The 20,085-nt window shown below is 44.1% G+C and overlaps 2 protein-coding genes across 5 annotated transcripts in view; one reads left to right on the top strand and one right to left on the bottom strand.

The window, feature by feature from the left end:
* Nucleotides 1-16,337, bottom strand: part of ZNF462 (zinc finger protein 462) — a 138,829-nt gene extending 122,492 nt beyond the window's left edge. Inside the window, exon 1 of one of the 4 annotated variants that reach the window (XM_012736784.3) lies at nucleotides 15,604-16,337. The gene's annotated coding sequence lies outside the window, so the exon portion shown is untranslated. The other 3 variants (XM_076008899.1, XM_012736786.3, XM_012736783.3) reach the window with 3 other exon arrangements.
* A 1,580-nt stretch (nucleotides 16,338-17,917) lies between these two features.
* LOC105855649 (uncharacterized) lies at nucleotides 17,918-19,418 on the top strand. Its single transcript, XM_076008429.1, is given in 5 exon segments — nucleotides 17,918-18,253; nucleotides 18,389-18,554; nucleotides 18,557-18,637; nucleotides 18,640-18,964; nucleotides 18,966-19,418. Coding segments are annotated over 5 exon segments (939 nt in total). The 3' UTR covers nucleotides 18,997-19,418.
* The last annotated feature ends 667 nt before the right edge of the window (nucleotides 19,419-20,085 follow it).

The following is a 20,085-nucleotide window of genomic DNA, read 5'->3' as shown; positions in this document are numbered from 1 at the left end:
ACCACAGCAGCACTGACTACATGGTTAGCAGATTATACTGTAAATACGTTCCACACAAAGACGCAGAAATGAATGCATCTAAACAAGAATCTGCTACCCACAGACTAAGCCACTGTTTGCCATTCCCTGGCTCCAGGCTATTTTAATGTGGCCGAAGACATCTATCTCCATCATAATCACTCAATTACCAAAACAAAGCAACTCTGATTGGAAGCTCATTTCCCCAGGGTTTGACCACCTAGGCACTCTACAGGCATGCTTTGGTACTCTAAAGGCGCTCAATAAATGTTTGATGAATGAATAGATGTATAGGCACATATTCCTTAAACATAACAGCTTCTGTAAAACATATTATGATAATGAAGACACTAAATTCTTTCCAACTCTATCATCATCCCACAACTGCTAACTAGGTATTCAAAACCAGGCTTCAGAGGAAGGGCAAGGGGCGAGCCATCTGCACCAGAAGCAGGGGTGGCCACTAATTGATAATTGCAAATGAACTGCAGAGGTGGCCATTTACTGGGCACCTGGCAGGGTGCTGGGTGCTTTACATATATTATGCCTCTTAGCCTGCACCAGAGAGAGAATTCCATTTTAAAGGTAACCAACTGGAGGCCCAGTGCGGTGGCTCACGCCTGTAACCCTAACACTCTAGGAGGCCCAGGCCGGTGGATTGCTCGAGGTCAGGAGTTCGAAACCAGCCTGAGCAAGGGCAAGACCCCTGTCTCTACTATAAATAGAAAGAAATTAATTGGCCAACTAATATATATAGAGAAAAAAATTAGCCGGGCATGGTAGCGCATGCCTGTAGTCCCAGCTGCTGGGGAGGCTGAGACAGGATTGGATTGCTTGAGCCCAAGAGTTTGAAGTTGCTGTGGGCTAGGTTGACGCCAGGGCACTCACTCTAGCCTGGGCAACAACAACAATACAACAACAACAAAAAAGGTAACCAACTGGAGAAGAGAAACAAGTAGGAACTTGACCCAAGTTCACAGAGCTAGGAAGTAAGTGGCGGGTAGGGGTGTGAATTCAGGTCCTACTCTAAAGCCAATCCTTTCCCACTACCCTGTAGTCACAGATAAGGATCTTACAACACGCAAAGAACTGAACATGTGACAGTGGCATTTCCACATACATCCCTTACCTAGATCTAAAAGAAACTGGAAAACCTTCTCACTCCCAGACTTTCAGGCATCCTAGGAAGTCCTGGTTTCAGTTCCTTCTCTTTCATCCCACATTTCTTATTGTATGGAGGGCATTCTGTTCTATAATAACCTCTATCACATCCACAGCTATGTCTCCACTTCTTAATTTTGGGATCTTCCCATTTGAAACCAAAAATCTCTCATTTTCGAGAATCCTAGAAATCTGAGCAGCTGTAAATAAATGCATGGTCGCTTTTTCTCTCCTCCTTAAAATAGCTCTGGACACTTTAGAGTGGCGACTCTAAAGTCTTCTTTTAATTAAAAATAATAACAAGAATAATCCACTGATAATCTTTGTCTCTTTGGAAATTTCCAAAATGTTAAAAAAAAAAAATCTTCACGAGTAGTTTGCTTTACAAGGTGAAACATTACTGTATGATTTTACCAAAGAACTACTTATGTGCTCTTCACCTTTGCCACCAACATTCCCACCACACCACACTGCTACCAATGAAGCCACCAATGAATGTTCTTTTGGCCAGAGCAAGCAGGATAAGGTAGGTCGGGTTAGGACCTACCAACACAATCCCACATTTTCCACATTTGGAAATATCATCTAACCTTAAAACACTCTAAACTTAGCCTCCTTCCCCCTGAGATCTCAAAGTATCTGATATTATAGTACATTTAGTAGGACCAAAAAGACATGGATTATTAAAATAAACATTTGCACAGAGAAAACCAAGGCATTTCTAAGCCAGGCTACATTTGCACAGAGAAAACCAAGGCATTTCTAACCCAGGCTACAGGACAGTCCTCACACTGGCTTGGAGAGCTCTACATATGAGTAAAACAACAAAGAGGCATAAGACATTTACATGAGACAGCATAGCCCGTATCTTCCTTGCAATGAGTATAGTTTTCTTAGACAGATCATTTTTGCCAGAAAGATAACCAAACAGTAGGAACAGTAATAGCAACTTTCTTCCAAAGAGCTCAAAAAACTTCACATTTATTAAAAATTGTTGCCCTACAACACTCCGGAGAATATCTCTGCAAGGTCAGGATTCAAGGCCTTGTTACCATGAAAATATACTTTTAAAGAGGAAATGGCATCATTCTCAGGTCGTTTACAAAATCCTACTGAACCCACGCAGGGTGACTGGAGTGTGTTGCTGTGTCCACAATCGAACACACCAGCAGCTCACGACGATGTGGCATGGTCTACCTGTGAGGGGGCAACTGCAGAGAAGAATGCTCATCCCTAAAGGCAGACGTGGCACAACTCTGAACAAGCAGGATTCAAGACACTGAGTTTAAGATCAAGAACAAAATAACCAGGCCAGGCACGGTGGCTCATGCCTGTAATCCTAGCACTCTGGGAGGCCAAGGCGGGCAGACTGCTGGGGCTCGAGGTCAGGAGTTCGAAACCAGCCTGAGCGAGACCCTGTCTCTACTATAAATAGAAATTTAATTGGCCAACTAATATATACAGAAAAAATTAGCCGGGCATGGTGGTGCATGCCTGTAGTCCCAGCTACTAGGGAGGCTGAGGCAGCAGGATTGCTTGAGCCCAGGAGTTTGAGGTTGCTGTGAGCTAGGCTGACGTCAAGGCACTCACTCTAGCCTGGGCAACAAAGTGGAACTCTGTCTCAAAAAAAGGAACAAAATAACTAATATATTGACCATAGATTAATATGGCAAATCCCTGGGAAAAGATATCTACCTCAGTTTCTCTTACCAGTGAGGAAGAAAGAAACCATCATTGTGAGTGTCCATTATGAACCAAAACTCTTATATACATATTTTTTAATCCTTATGTCAGTTCTACAGATTCATATTATTATAATACCCATTTTATTTGGTAGGAAATTAATGGGGACAGAGAGGTGAAGTGACTTACTCAAGGTCACACAGCTAGGAAGGGACAGAGACAGATTTCAACCTAAGGTTGTGTGGCCCCAAAGAGTATGCTCCACCCACTACATATGGCTTTCTCAATGGAGACCTCTGCACAGAGAACTGCATTTTTACCCAGAAATCCTAAGAAGTGACTACTAGGTGTACTCCTGATGCTTTAGCAAAAAAAAAAAAAAAGTCCCCAGACAGAATCTACCTCTCTATCCATCTATTTTCTATTTATCTCTATGTACATATATACATATGCATATAAAGCAATATATACAGTTCCTAGTTGTTCTTTAGACAGATCAACCGCATTGAAGTTTGCCATAGTGCATTATTTTCCCGTATAACTGCATGTCAGAAAGGGAAGACTGCCAAATGACAATCTGGCCCAGCGATTCACGGTGTCACACTGACATACTCACACTGTATCACTTCTGATACAGGTTGTTTTTTTGTATTTCCTAGAAATCGTTGCCTTCTTTTGGGAGATAAACAGTAAACAAGGCCCCTAGCAATGACATGCTATTTTTATACTTAAATACACTGACAGCAAATTTCATAAATTTGGAGGAAAGGAAGGGGTAATGTAAAGTTAAAAGTTCTTGCTTTACAGTTCCTCAGACCTTAATGATCATGTTGATAAGGCATTTTCTTAACCACAGATGACTCTCTTTTTCATTTTAAGATTATGCCTTATAAAGGAAAAGATGTATTCAAATGAATCACATTAAATCTACGTAACAGGTTTCATGTGCTGAAGAAAAAAAAAACAATCTAGCCAATTTTGGATTTTTATGCTTCAGGATTCCTTTTGGTTGATTTACTCTTATTTGCTCTTCAGTTACATTTGACCCCTAAAAACTTAAGAATTTATTGTTTCTGTAGACATCCACACAAGCTATACAATATGTGCGTGTTAATAAGACAAAAATGATACTGCCACTGACCTTTCTACTAAGACGGGGAAAGAGCGTGGGAAAGTGGCAAGAGGGGAAAAAGAGGAGGCGGGAACACACTGGAAACGTCAGATATTTACCGTTCAGAAATTGCTTCAAATAAGATTGCACACTTACCTGTGCTGGGGTCAATTTTGGTAATTGTAGTTGACGTCGAGAAATGGGGTTATGAATATAATTATCATGAAGTAGCAATTGGGCAATCACAACCTAATTAAGCCCACTGACTAGATTATCTTGTTTTCCCCTAATAATCACCTAACATTTAACACTTGCTAATTTCAAGACCTATGGGTGATGTTCATTCATTATTAACAAGCTACAGCCACTGGTCAGAAAAAGAATGGGTGAGGTATCCTCAAACACTGAGTCAACCCTGGGATAGGAATGAATCTCAGGGACAGCTGACATCTGCTCTTCAATACCACTTCACCACTTCTCAGCCCTGCAGAATTGCTAACTGGAGGCAAAGCCATGGGAAAAGATGGACTGAATGATGAGAACTTCCATGCAAGTAGAAGGATACAACTCTGCTTTCTTAAATGTGTGCTACTTGATGTGATCTATGCAATGTGATTTTTCATATTACCATGGAATCTACCTTTGAAAGTGTGGTTTTCTTTCCTTTTCAAGATAATGGATGACTCCTTTGCCAGGCCTGCATACACACACTTTATACTTTACCTCCTTGGAAGACACTCCAAGGCTTCCTCTCTCCTACAGAGCCCCACATGTGGAGTGTGTTCTCAAATTCAACGTCCTATTCCCAGTTACCACCGCACCCACAAATATACACTGACCCAGTTTGCCTTGCTTTCTGCAAAGCAGTTCCTGAGGGTAGCCTGGGTAAGTTTCTTCAAAGAATTAAGAGGAAAACTGAAGAAACACGTTAAGAACCGGTCTTTGAGACAGGCTGGCCCAAGGGATTATCTCAGAAAGCTAGGCACTCCTGCCTAGGGTCACAGTTTTTCCTATCTAAGGCTGAATAGAGACCCTATTCCTCTAAATTAGATATTCTGCACAGAGAAACTCATTCTAGTTCGATTTTACTCTCTTTAACTACATAGTTATTTTTTCTGAGCCTTTTTCCTGTTATAGTCCTGTATCTAAGAAAAAAATCGTTTTGATAAATTTGGTAGATAATGAGATGTTTGAGAGGCAAAAATTTATGACCACGTGGCCTTTTCTAGCATACTTTATAAACACGTTTATCCTTCTCCAAAGGTTTTGGTTACGGGCTTGTCTGAGGACCAGAGATCAACTGAACAGATCCATAGCAAAGTTAAGACTTTATAAAACCACGATAGTTGCTTCAGAGCTGAAGAGTCTACTCAGCACTTAATGCTCAACCCCTTTCTTACAGAAAAGCTACTGTCCTGGATATCTCAGGGATATTTGAACCTACTCTATCTCCCTTAGTACAGCTTGTTACTCTTTTAAGGGCATTTGTGGTCATCTATGAACAGCAGCTTCCTTACTGTACTGTAATGTTTCAGGAAGAGGCAAATTAAACCAAAACATTCATCATGTCTCCATGATCTAAATAGAGCACATGGTGCTCACGAGCGAGGGTGGGGAGTATTAGCACCCACGCGTTTAAGAAGATCTGCACGACTTTCCAAAAGTGACCGTTAGAAAGTGGAACTAGTCTTCAAATGTCTGTCTGTGTAGTTTTTGAAAACATTTATTGCCAATACAGAGCACTGAGACTTCAACAGCATTCCTCAGAACGAAAAAAGTAAAACACCTTTTCTACTTAAAAAAAGAAAGAAGTCACACAGCATATCTTTCTGCCATGACAGTTACTTGTTCTTTTTTTTTCCCTGAGTTTAATACAATACAATTTAAAAACATTTATTCTCCTACATGGCCACCCCTACATGGCCTCTTGTGTCTTTCCCATCATCTGCTCTATAAGGCAAAAGCACAAAAACCAGGATACCTTCCAGTTAAACACACTTTGTCAAGCTATAACAATAAGTTGCATCTCTCATATCTATCAACCAATGTATTTCAATTAATTTTCCATTAAGCTCAGATTTCCTTCCAGAACACCAAGTATATAGTCCTGGTAGAAGCAACAGGAAGAGATAAACCATCAGAAACATAAGCTATTCGCAGACTAAGTAATAACCAAGCCAGGCCCACCAGCAGACAGCCAGAGCTTTCTCTGCAGGCAGTCCCCCCTCACCTGAATCCTGGCTCCCCCATTTCGTAGCCCCATGACTGGGAAAATCACTTTACCTCCCTAAGTCTCAGTTTTCTCTACCACACAAGCAGTCCCTGTTTCATATTAAATGTTAGACAAACATAATCTACTATCAACATTAACTATGAGTCAGTCCAGGAGGGGAGACAACAATTTTTTAAAGATTTGTGTGATATTCCCACTCTATAGAGAAGTTGGCAGAATTTTTTGATGAAGCAATCATACTTATTCTCCACTGATCTTACTCAAGATTAGAACAGACGGTATTCAACTGACAGTGAAAAGGGGAGAAGTTCTTGCAGCTGAACTCTGATATTCAAATAAAAATGGTCTCTCCCACACAGATCTTCCTCCCAGTTATTGCTATTACATACTAATTAACAGTCTTTACGGAAGACTGTTTAAGACTGAAACCACTGCAGAGAAAAGATTCTGGGTGATAACTACTTGTTCTATTGGTATCTCTAGCTGGCACCTATCTTTGGCCATCTTCAGTCTATAACTGGGTGTTCAAATTTTACTCCAAAAGAAGGACTCCTCGACCAGGCCCATGACAATCTGGGTTGAGCGATTGGTGCTCAATTGCTGACTAATTGGTCATAACACAGAGGGATGATGTAATTAGGGATTAGAATGGCTAAACATTCTGGACCACAATGGCCTCATTTTGGACTTTAAAATGCTGGGACTGGATTGATAGACCAGCCTGTGATGCTTGGCTCAGGCAAATGGCTTAATCCCAAACTGACACCAGGTAGTAGTCATGGGCCATTCCTTTCCCCTCAGAAACAAGCCACGTCTTTGTTCTTCATTTTTTTCTCATACCCAGAGCATAGGCAGAGAAGCTCCATGGATAACTTTAGAGAGGACTATCACATTTTCTGCCCATAAATAATGCAACTATTTTCTACTGTGCTCTATTCTCTACTTCATTCATTTTCCAGGAAAAACTCCACCTAGGCTTACTTAACTAGTTCCCTCAAGTTTCCATCTGTCCTTTATCAGAAAGGCTGTATTTGTAACCCCAAAGTCACATGAATTGTCTTCAAAGCCCAATTCTATTTTTTATAATAGGAACTGGCCAAAGAATGTGAGTCCGAGCCCTGGTCTTCATATTTCACATGCATTAGGTACCAAATTACAAGGGTTTTTTTTTTTCTGCTTGCTTTATTGTTTCCTTAAAAGCAACGCCTTATTTCTTCCTGTAGGCTCTTCCCAGTGGACAGACCTCTTCTATTTTGACTTGTCATTTATTTCCCTGCCTCTCTTCTTCTTTTTCTTCTCCCATCCAAGTAGTCTCCCCTTCCCAGCAAATTTCCACCATATAATTACAGCAATGCTTTAGCCTACTTTCCTGTTAGCTTAACAACCCTGTCTATTTTCTAGATGCTACTGTTTGCTTTGCTGACGGGCTAATCCATGTATCCTTTCAAGGCCTAACTTCCCCTACCATGATAGCAGCTGGAGCTCTAATTCACAGGTGCCTTCCAAAGCTTTTCATTAGCAATAGAAATGAGATGGTTTAGAAACCCATTTCTTAATCTGCAGGTGAGTATTGGAACCTTTGTGCAGCAAACATCTTTCAAGTATCCCACATTGTGCCACTGCACAATTATTTTCAGAGCAATAAGTACAATGTTATAGGCACATTTGCAGCGTTAACAGGAGAGTGTTCCCTCAGAGGAAATCAGCTCCCACCCCTAGTCCCCAGTCTCTGGCATTTCCCAGCTCAAGAGAGAAGCAAGCACTCAGCTGACATGAGCAAAACTAAAGAATAATGGTGAGATACCTTCTTAAATCTGAACAGGGAAGAGAAGAATTCCAAAATTTGAAGGCCTTAGATTGTGTTCTGGTTCAACTGGCCAGACAAGGGCTTAGGGAGGAGAGTTTGGCCTTCCCAGCTGGGCTCTGCAGCGGATAAGCCTCTCCACAAATCCTGGGCTTAATTACTTCTGACACAGTTGTCTCGCCTGGGCCTCCAGCTCCTTTTGTGCTCTGACCAATCTGAATCCAAAAGTAAGTCTTTGCTTACTCACCTTGGGCAAATGCTTAATTTCCTACTAAGTGATCCTAAAACATTTTAATCAGAATCCATTGGTTTTTAGTAGAATTTTCACCATCTTTCCTTGCAGGTCTTTGTTAAAAGTCTACTTGAAAGCCCAGCAAATAACTTCCTGAATTACACAGTTATCTTCAAGTATTTAGTTTTTGAACAAGTAAGTACCTCCCAACCTTCCCTTCACCCCAAAGAGCAGGCTCTACTCTTTGAATGAAGTTGGGGCTAAGATGTGGCCAGACACAGCACAAGTATTTTATTAATATCCAGAAGCAACATGCAGTGAACTGAACAAGCAAACACACGAAAGCAAGAAAAATCAATACCAAAACACCCATGACCTGGCATGCAAAGAAACCTTCCCTCCAAGAATAACTCAAGAAAAAAATGTCTCCAGCTAGGAATTGGGCAAGAATGCTTTGAAGACACCAAGTAATCCGCTCACCAAAAGTAAAAGACAATTGCATTTGTAGGTGACAATACTGGCACCCCCTCACACCACACCACTCTTTCCTTTGTCGTTCTAAGCCCTGAAAAAAATCAACTGCATTGGAGCAACACATCCAAAGACTTAAAAAAATCTAGGGATACTTCAACTGATGAGGACAGAAGGCCTTAGAAAAAAGATAAATTTTATGATAGCATTTCCAAGTACAAAATGTAAATCCAAATCATTTCCAGTGGACTTCCCATTTATCAGTGCGTGCAGTTCTCCAGATATAAAGTTCAAGGACACAAAAAACTCAAAAGAGCTTCCTAGTAAACTGTAAGTACAATCTAAATTCATAAAAATCCATTTTCCCACATTTAGAAATTTCTTCTCCTGGGTCTTATAAATCCAGGAGACAGTTTAATGTAAGATTATCTTCTCTCCAATGTCTCCCCAACCCAAACTTTTTTTTTCTTCCTTTAGTACTGGCATGCGAACCATGCTGTTTTAACTTCTTTCCTGTTCTCCCAGTTCTTCTGGAACATTTTATTTTCGACAGTCAACTCATTTGGAGGAGTGCCACACTGAGGTTCAACTGTTTACAGCGTTAACTGTGTTTCTGCCAGAAGTTCACATCCCGCACTACCTTCTCCACACTGGAGAAGGATAAAGAATTTATGCATTAGTTTGGAAGAAGATTAGAAAATGTGGACTCTTCCAAACATCACTCTTCTTTACAAAATCACTTTCACTCATCCAGGAAGAGAGAGAAATGGAAACCCCTTTCACCCTTCCTATAGCACGGTAGCACTGCTCATGGTTAAATGTTGCAATGTTATTAAAAGTCATTTTAAAGATGATTTCATGTATATTGGGGAAATGGGAAATTGTTAGCTGTTGGTATGCAAGAGAGAATGGGGCTTCAAGAAGATACACAGAGGGCACATTCTGAATGAGCACAGAACACTGGAAAACCACCAGTAATTGTTTTAGACTGGATTTCACCCTCTCAGCCATTCATCAGTATTACAAAATGGCATCTCTGAAAGAAGCCAATTTAAATCTGTACCACGTTGCAAAATAGATCCTCCGAGCCCAATTGTGGGCACTTTTGTAAGTTGCAATAGACCCAGACAAACTTCCAAAGAAGGGCATTTGGAAAGGACTCCCAAGGCCTGGATGATAGAACCAGAGCAGAGCAGGAAAAATGAAAAGCACAGCTACAAACCCAGGGCCAAAGCCTGACCAAACTCACATGAACAGAATCAGTCTCTGGATCTCTGAATGAAACCAAGCTCAGCCCTGGGCTCCCCAACAGGTTAAATTCAACTACCAAAATCCACAGTCCTGCTCACTAGTGAATGATGACAGAGTTTCTGACAGCCCTGGGCCCTGGAGAAGACCGCGGCTGTTTCACAACCCAACCAGCAACACCAATGCCGTAGGGTAGTGGAAAGGGCACTGGGCTGGAGTCAGCCGACCTGAGTTCAGAGCCTGGCTTGGTTACAACTGAACTTTCTGACCTTGTGCAAGTCACTTCACGTCTTTGTGCCAGTTTCCTCTTCAGAAAAATCTCAGTGGAGGGAGGAGATTTAAAGTATATTATCTCTCTAAGGCCTAAAAAAAAAAAAACACTAGCTTCCAAATGGGAAGTTCTGGGTGCTGAATATTAAATACCTAATATATTCCTTATTTATAGCATACATATTTGTCAATTTTTAAGTGATTTTTATGTCAATTTGTACTTGAGAAATAATTTTTTTTCTTCACCCCAAAACCTGTTTATGCTCCTTGCTCCCAAGAATTCTTCCACATTACACCAAATGGTTCTATTCTTTTCCTCTTTCTTAGTTTTTTTTTTTTTTTTAAGCAACCTTCCCCAAACTAAGACTTGTGCTATTAAAAGAGCTTAGAACTTCCCATTTCCTTGCTAGGGCTAAAATTAAACTGTCCATTCCTTAGGGCCCAACATAACATCTGCCAGATGTCTTGGCATATCACAGAAGGAGAGGAATTTACTTCTAGCATTATCTACTCTTCTCTCTTGTTTTCTCATAATCAATTAACAGGTCACCAACACCCAGCTAATGTTTCTCTCCAAGCCATCAACTCCGTAAGTATGTGAAACTCACAAGATACTTGCTTTCTCAAACACACAGACACGCGCCGATTTTTTCAGTTCATTGGATTTTAGCAACAGACTACAGAAAGATTTTCCCCCCACTTCCTTTGAATTTCCTTAGTTTCCATATACCAATCATCCAATCATACAAATAATCATGTCAGATCCTTAGCAATCTGAGTCTATTATTTATATATTTCCTAATTTATGACTGTGGCATCATGAAATAGCAACTCTGTTCCCCAGTCATCAACTTAGAATATTCGATACAGCTTTGTCAATTCACTGTCCCATGATGCAGAGAACTGTAAGTCTGAAAAAGGAACAAGCCATGAGGAAGATTCATAAGGTTACCTTAACCAAGAAAGCTCAACACCAAAGAATAAAACTTCAGACAGACTAGATCTTATTAAAATCCATCACACAGAAAACCGGACTCTTTCCCATGGCAACTTCACCATTCTTTTCTTTCAGGAAAACCAACCACAAGTACTCTAAAGTCCATTAGTAGAGTTGGATTTATTTTTCTCCTACTGTCTTCCGGAAGACTCATTAGGAAGAATAGATCTAGTTTGGGTTTTTTTCCTCTAAAAGTTGCCTCCAAACCCAAAGAGTGGAGGAAAAGCAGTCCTCAGGGAATGTGGTCAATGAATGAGATGGACATAAATCCAATATGAGAAATATTATGGAATATGAAGATCCAACAAGAATTTTTTAGGGCAATGCACATCATGGCACACAAATATTTCTCCATAATGATTTCTCTTTGTGATATATTAAAGCCATGGCAAAAATTTGCATAACAAGCCTCATGAACTTGATGTCTCAAAAACAAAAATGATTTTTCAGCTTTGACATCAAATGAAAATGTCCAGTTTAACACTCTTTTTATTTTTCATGGTGGTTTATCCAAAATAGTTATCTTACCTAAAATGTGTGTAGAAAAATTCAAGAATACATATCTTTAGATATTGTAGTGCTTCCAATGTTGATGAAGGGCACCAGAGATGGATGTGTCTCTTAGGTAACCAGTTAGAACACGTTCTCAAACTCCAAAATGCCTCTTAGATACCTAATTTATTCCCTCCAGGAAAGCCCAACTCTAAGATTGTCTATTAAGACTCCAAAACATTTGGTTGCAAAGTGAAAAATGTGGTGAGTCAAACTGCTGGACTGGCAACCAGTTTATCACATTTTTTTTTTCCCTGCTGAAATAAGTAAATTAACCAGTTGTCCTGCTATCAATAATTAAAAAAGATATCATGAAAGTCTGTTTCAAGATCAATAGATAATGTATTTATCTTTACCTAAACATATATGGTTAATTAGATGCAAAATTATCTGGTAATCACTTTCTCAAATAACTCTTTTTATACATTGCATTTGAACTTCAAAGTTTGAACAGGTAGCATCTATATATGCATTAGCAAATTTAAATATAACATTGACTTCATCCTACTTAAGAGCAAAACTAATAGTATCAAAAGATAACATTCAAAAACGAATAATGAAAGGTATAATTCCAAGTAGGATTTTTTTTAGAGTGCTCTTGGAGAGGCCTGGGTTTTTAATAAAGCAGCAGAGATCTGAACAGAAGTATTTTTAAATGAGCATACACATCAACTGAAAACCATACATTTTTGTCTGTACAAACAGGGTTTTACTTCATTGACCATGGACAATTATCAGCTAAAGAACTGTGTATTTCCCCTCTCCTTTCACACCCCTCTGAAGAACAATAACCCTCAATTAATGACACAACAGTTTGGTTTGAAAAATGTGATGTTGTCATATACAGCGTTGTGCATTTATTGAGTGACACTGCTACCAGCTACTTAACAGAATATAATTACATCTGGAATCTAAAACCACTTCAATATGCACAAAATACTGTAGACATAAGGAACTTTATACAAAAAAATCTGACACATAATGAGAAAGCAAAGCAAGAAAAATGCTGGTATAAGTCGCTCACCAATGTGTTCCTTATTTCTGTTGAAGCTGGTACCTTTCTGTATTTCTCCTTAGTTGAAAGCAAGGTCCAATTAACCTCCTTAGAATATATTAATTGGTTCTGAATCTCCTCCAAGTTTTCATTCCACCGTGGAGCCCTCCTCACCTATCTTCAATAGTCCACCTAAAATTCTTCCAGCATCTTCCCTCATCCTCAAGATGGCTACCTTACCTAATGGAAAAGCAACATCTTCATGATTGACTTTTATAAATTCCTGAGGCATTTCAGGGTTTAGCTCTTTACTTGGGTCAGTTACACACATTCTCTAGAACGAATCTGTGAAGAACTCCAATCAATGCGTGTGGACTAGGGTAAGACTGTGTCCTTTTTTTCAAATCATCCTCACAAAAATGTCTTCCTCCAAGATTAATAAATTCCTCCCAATTAAAAAGGTGAAGGTACCTAGACATAAGGTTTTCTCAATTGATAGAATAATTTAAAATTTTTTTCCCACAGTGACAGTGTCAAGAAGACCAACTGATATTTCTGAAGACTTACAGTACTTCAGAACACAGAAAAAAAATAACTGAAGGAAAGGGGGAAACAAAGGAACTAAAAGAAGGCCTAACATACAAATGGAACAACCTGAAGAGAAATGTAGAGCCTGGAGAAACTGGTGTTAGTCAGTCAGTCTTAGAGTTCCTTTGAGGTCTTGTAGGATTATTATTACTATTATTATTGTATGCAGAAATCAACCCACACCAGACAATAAAGTCTTACAATGCATCAAAACATGATGATAACCTAGCCCCAGAACTCAAAAATCTCAGCTTAGGGCCACCACCATCTTCACAATGAGGAAATAACATTTCCTGGTGGCTTTTCAGGAGACCTGGAACAGCTTAAAGTTGTGTGAAGACCTCAGGAGAAATGTTTAAGGTTTTGCCTTGCCTTTCCTGAAAGAGGTCAAAACCCTTCAGGTCCACTCAAAAGGAGAAAAAAATTCCAAAAGTTTACTTTAAAATGGAAACAAACGCCTCAGTAACTTGTGAAAGCACTCCTTTGGTGGGAGAAAAATCTGAGGAACCCTTAAAAGCCCTCATTTCCTTGCATAATGAATAGACAGTGAGGAACCACCACAAGGTTTCCCTTTGGAAAGAGAGAAGGAGTAGCAAGCAAGCCTCCTCCTCCAGCCATCACCAACAGAGCTTCAAAATGGAGACATCCATAATTTTATAAACACTTCTCATCTCAGCTTTGTCTCCTGGAAACCCGCTCTCCTCCATTTTCTGGTGGAGTTACAACATGACACGGCTTACCTGACTCAGTTCCCAGCTCTCAACCAAACTAGTCACTTCCTCCAAAAACCTGCAAGCAACCTCCAGAAACAAAACCAAAGCAAACCAAACAGCCAACACAGACACTCAGACACAGCCCCCGGGAGCCCCAGGAGCCCCAACTGGTTGGTCTTTCCCCATCCCAGACGCGTGCTTAAAAATGAAACTTTTTTTTTTTTTTTTTTTTGGTTGGGGAGGAATATAAAAGGAACTCCAGGCAGCCTCCCTCCCTCCCTCTCTGTAGGTTAGAAGCTACAATGAAAAGAAAATGAGGGTTCCTTCAGGAATGGTGAACAGCCTGGAGAATGAACGTGAGAAGGAGCTTTGTGTTTTGGAGTCTGGACTGGAACCAAAGCAGACAGCTTGCAAATGGAGGACAGGGAGATAAAGAAAGGGAAAGAGGGGTTGCTCCAATGGGGGGCGGCTGCGGCTTCCCCTCGTGCCTGGAAGGAGGGCAGACCCCTGGGAACTGCACCAGGAGTGAGACGCCCCCCCAGGCCCCTGCCTTCCTTTCTCCCTTCCTCAGAGGAGAGCCAAGCGTGTGTAATGGCTTCTCCTCTCCAGAAACCGTTGTCCTCCTCCACCAGACGCTTCTGAACCCCCAGCCTGGAGACAGCTCCTCAGCTGCTCCTGAACCTGCGCCCCCCGCCCGGCCGGGGCCCCCCGCTCCTCGCCTCTGTCCTCACCAGCAGCACCGGCACCCGCCGCCGCAGCAGCCACCCCGACACATCCCGACCCCGCATCCCAACTTCGGGGAGAGAGACGGAGAGAGAGAGGGAGAGAGAGAGCCAAATACCTGAGGAAGAGGGGGGTGCCAATCCGCACGGCTTTGCCATCGGGCGGGGGACAGGCAGACAGAGGGGAAAGGAAGGAGAGGGACAGAGAAAGAAAGAGGTCACCCGCTCAGGTCGGGGCCGCTCGCTCGGAGCGCTCCCTCCGCTGACCCTCGCTCGCTCCCTCTGGCTCTCGGCTCAGGGCTCCTGCCTCCCGCCCTCCGCCCCCCTCTGTCCCTACTCCTGTCCCCACACTCGGAGCATCCGTCCTAAGCCTCCAGCTCTCTTCTCACTCATCTTTCATTTTCTCTTCTCTTCATAGAACTACACGAAATTAATTAAGCCACAGCGCTCCGCTCCCCCCAGCAGAAGGAGCAGCCAGCAGGAAAAGCACAGCCACCTCCACTGCCACCACCACCACCTTCTCCTCCTCTTCCTCCTCCTCCTCTTCCTCCCTCGCTTCTCCTCCTCCTCTTCCTCCTCCCCCTCCTGCTCTCCCTCCTCCCCCTCCTCCTCCTCCTCCTCCTTCTCTTCTCTCTTGCTTCTTCTCCTCTTCCAACAGCCAGTCCATGCAGGGGACTTCCTCTCCTCCCGGTTCCTCCAACCCTCCTTGGCCGAATGAATGAGCGCGTTTGTGCCTCACCACCCCGCGCTCTACTCCCCGGAGCACTCGGACCACCCCGAGGTGGCTGTTAATTGCAGTAACTTACAGAAGAAGCGTCCCGGCGCCGGGAGGTGCTTCGGGTTCTCCAGCCCCACCGCCTCCTTATCCTCTTTCTCTTTCTCCTCTTCCTGCTCGGGTTATTGTTGTGGAAGTTGTTTGGGAGTCTCATGTGCTTCTGCCGGGTCTCAGCAATGGAGGATCGCCATCTTCCCTGCCTTCCTCAGCTCCTCAGACTCGCTGCAGCTGCAGATGACCTGAGATATCCGTCTCTCTCCCTCTCCCTCCCTCCCTCTCCCTCTCACTCTCTCTCCTCTTCTCTCTCCTCTCCTCCCTCTCCCTCGCGCGCTCTCTCTCTCTCTCCCTCCCTCTGTGTCTCTCTCTGAATAATGAGCAACCAGAGGGAGAGAGAAAGCAAGACAGAAAGAGAGAAGGAAGACAATCTTCTCCTGCCACACAAAACGCCGGAGCACCAGGGGGTGCGCGAAGCCTTTCTAATAACAACAACAACGTGCAGGAGAGAGGAAGGAAGAAAAAAAAAAAAAGAAAGAAAGAAAGAAAGGAGGAAAGGGCTAGAGGAAAAAAAGGGAAGAATTATCCAAGAGCTGGAGAACAGCAGAAGGAGAAGCTGGAGGAGATGCTGAGGCTGCGGCTGCTGTCCCCCCTCCCCCCCGCCGAACCCCAGAAGGAGGCAAGGTGGTTGCAAAGTTAAGGCTGGGACATTGTCTTTGTCACTCAGAGCAACACAGAGCCAGGCCAGTGAGATGCAAGAGGAGGAGGTGGCGGCGGCTGCGGAGGAGGAGGTGGTGGTGGAGGAGGAGGAGGAGGAAGAGGAGGAGAAGGAGGCAAAGGAGGAGGAGAAGGGGAAGAGGGAGATGAGATGAATAAAGACTTGCGGAGAAGGCGGTGCGAGGAGCGCGGCCGCCGGGCCGGGGCGTGCGCGCTCGCGTCCCGGTGGCGCCCGGCAGCCCTGGCCGGCAGAGGAAGCCCCCCGTGAGGACCCTGCCCGGCAGCTCATAGCGCTCCCAACATCAGCCCTGCCCGAGGCGCCGGGCCCGGGCCCCAGAGGGTCCCTCACATGCATCCATCTAGAGGCCAATCTTTGCAAAGAACATACATGGGGAACTGGAGGTTGCAAGTCTAAACCCAGATCAACCACGTGGGGCTTTTTAATCCCTTTCCAGCTTGCGGTGTGAGTATCTCCAGTGAAAAGCTCAAATTGTCCATTACTGGCACGTATTTTGAAGTCTTCTCCCCCTGAAATAAAGGCTCATTGTGCGTTTTATTTCTTTTCTGATATGGAACAGGGGGGGTGGGGGAGGGAGAGAACCCATCATTCCGAGCCTCGGAACCACCACTTTCTTTTCCTAACTTGTGAAATGTTTTGACGGCGCACCAAAAGAAAAAAAAAAAAAAGCCTACTTAAATAACTTTACACCCTCCAGCCCCGCGTTGTTTGCACTTTCTGGCTGATCATCTGAAGGCTCGGAAAGTAACAATCAGCGCTCCTAATGATAAGGTGTCGTGGTGTTGAAGACAAGAGAGCCAAGATGAAGCTTTCACACCTTGAATTTTTATTTAGTGTAATTTTCCCCAAATCGTTCTGAACTATCTCTTTTGCAAAGAAGTAGGTTCCCCCCTCCACCAGGTCGAAAGTCTCCTAAGGCTTTAATTTGATGGGGACCGGGAGGGGGGGGGCATCTAAAGTGTCGAAAAAAAATCAATGCAGCGAGTCAGGAGCAATTGAAGTTCAAGGGCAAGGGGCTGGTTGTACCATTTCTATTTCTCGGATCCTTGAGTTGGACATCAACAGCCTCGGGAGAGAGAAACGCGCGGCGCGCGGGGCAGAGACCTTAATTAAAGTTTCTTTTGTCCGCGTCTGAATTGGGGGATGTTGCTGGATTCCTTTGCATTGAAGAGCGCGCATCCGGTGAAGGCGCGGTGTTGAGGATCCCGGGCCAGATTGTCCTCTTTAATACTCGACCCTTCCCCTTCCTCCCCCCCCCCGCCCCCCAAACGACAGTCCGGGAAGATCGACCCATAAATCCATACAATAAAGGGGGAGCAGGGGAGACGCGCGCGGAGTTGGTTCCCATCCGCTAGCGGGGCTGCATAAACACATCCGAATCCTCATTTTCCAAGATTTTCCTGACCGCGTATTCCCGGGCAGAAACCTCTCACCCTGAGGCACGGTTTCAACCCCCCCTTCCAGTCAACACTTCCTGCCCTTTTCTCCTCCCACTCACATTGAAAAGCTCGGGAGCCCTAAAAGGGTGTTGATGGCGGGGGTGATAAATAAATGACACTCTACGCGTGCGGCGGCGAAGAAAGGAGGGGGAGGGCGAGGGAAGGCGAGGAGAGGGATGAGGAAAAGTAGGGAGCGGAGAACGAGGAAGAGAAGACACGGAGGCGAAAAGGCAAAACAGGAGTCAAAGAGAAAGAAGAAAGGGGAGAGGAAGACGGCGAGGCTGCTCCGGACCGAAACGGTCGTGGCTTTGTGCGGGATCGCGAAGACTCGCCCCTCGCCAGGGCCGGGAGGGACCTGGGGAAGTCCTCGCGCCCCGAGCTCCTCCCTTCGGGGACCCCGGGGGTGTCTGCGCTGCGGCCGCCGCTCCCCCATACATTCCTCGTGGCCACCGGGGGAAGCGCGCCGGGTCTCCGCCGTCCCTTCCACGTCCCGGCTGATAATTTACCTCTTTGTCTTTTAATAAAAAGCTGACTTTTTCTGTCAAGCTCTGCACCGGGAAAATAACAATCGTATTTCAGGTTGAAAGCTCCCATGACTGCTGGGTTTTGGAGGCTGCGATAAAAATCTTCATCGACGTGAAGGTTAGCTGCCGGGGTGGCTCGGGTCGAAAGCGCTGAGACGGGGCCGTCCCCCGCCCGGGGGCAGGGGCGCAGGGAGCCGGGCGGCGGGCGGCGGGCGGGCGGGGAGGGAGGGAGGAAGGAGCGACCAGGTCAGCGCAAACCTGGGGCACCCCAGGGCTTCCCGCAGTCGGGGAATGAGCCCCGGGGAGGAGCCTTTTGCCAGGACGTGAGCGCGCCCCAACACGCCTCAGACCTCATAAACCCACTTGGCAAAGACCGGGAAGCGGCTGGCGGAACGGCTGCGGTGAACTCTAGAAATTAACCTGCGCTACAATTAAACGCGCTGCTGCCCTCGCAGACTCACCTCGAGCGGCCGGGATAGAGAGAGCTCCCGAGCCGGCCGCGGGGGGACCTGGCTCCACCCTCCCGTCCCAGGAGAAGAGGACAAAAAGGGGAGATGGACTTGGAGATGGCCCCGCCCTTCAAACGCTCCAATCCTTGGAAACCAAACCTCCTCTCCAAGCCTCCACGTCTGGAAGGGACAAAGGCAGCGAGGAGATCCAGAGGCTGATGGGGAGATGGTGGCTTTCGGGCTTCCGATGGGGGCGCGTTGGGGGAAAGGCACAATGGCTAAGTTTCCGTCCGAATCACGGCACCACGGGATGGTCTTCAGAAGACACGCTCAGTCTTCTGGTTTAGAAGCAAACTGACTTCCTGAAGCTGCGAGCTGTCGCCAAACACCCGCGTAGACCTGGTTTTTGAACGTGGGGAGCCTAAAATTTCAATTAATGATGCCGCACACGTAACCTTCTCGACTTTTTAGAAGTCACAAGTGCCTTAACTTTGCAACTAAGATAGTTGGAAGAAATTAAACATGAGAGGGTTGGGCTTTTTGAATTTTGCTTGTTTGTTTTTATTTGAGGCAGTTTTTTAAATGATAGTAAAGCAATTGGATAAATAAAAGCTAGGTCAGTCAAGGAAAGCGTTGTGGCTGAAGGTTTTAGGAAACCTTAATAAACTTGGCACTTAAGTAACTGTAATTATGCTTTGCCATTAGCGAACCATTAAGATAAACAGGAGAAAGTTCACACCTCCTGCTATTTCATTCCCTAAGACTATCCACAAAGATAATACAAGCCTAGTTGGTGGGTTATCTTCTCCATCAGGAAGGTTAATGTTTAAATTTTTTAATTAAAATGGAAAAGCTTAGGGTTTATGCACAGCCAACAATGTGAGGGAAGTCTCGTGGGGGCATACTGGCTCCCTGAAATTTACCTTTTGTTACTTTACCCTATGTCATTATCCCCTGGAGTCATGAGATTTCAAGAATTTATTAATATTCCAGGGAATATGAATATGTTAGAAGTCTGGACTTTCTTCTCCCTTACCATGGGTGACGGGCATACAGATTCCTCATAAAGAGAAATTATGGTTCATCAAAAGAGTGACTTTATGATCATTAATAGAATAATAAATCTTGCACTTTTAGTTCAAGAAACAGTGAAGTCCTATAATCAGAGTGACCCATGCAGATATGATATTACTTGCCCAACTCTAGCAGGATAGAGATCATCTATAAATCATTTTGGTTTTTAAAGCCTTAAAAAAGGAAGACACCCAAATTTCTCAAAAGAAAGTGTTTGGGGGGGGGGCGGGAAACAGGACTTCTAGCAAATCTACAGGGAGGAATAAAAAAAATTGAGAAGAGTAGGTCCACAGGCTA

The sequence above is a fragment of the Microcebus murinus genome, chromosome 12, assembly GCF_040939455.1.
Source record: "Microcebus murinus isolate Inina chromosome 12, M.murinus_Inina_mat1.0, whole genome shotgun sequence".
Classification (NCBI taxonomy): Eukaryota; Metazoa; Chordata; class Mammalia; order Primates; family Cheirogaleidae; genus Microcebus; species Microcebus murinus.
The sequence above is the reverse complement of the archived record's forward strand: the minus strand, read 5'-3'. Positions and strand labels throughout refer to the sequence as shown.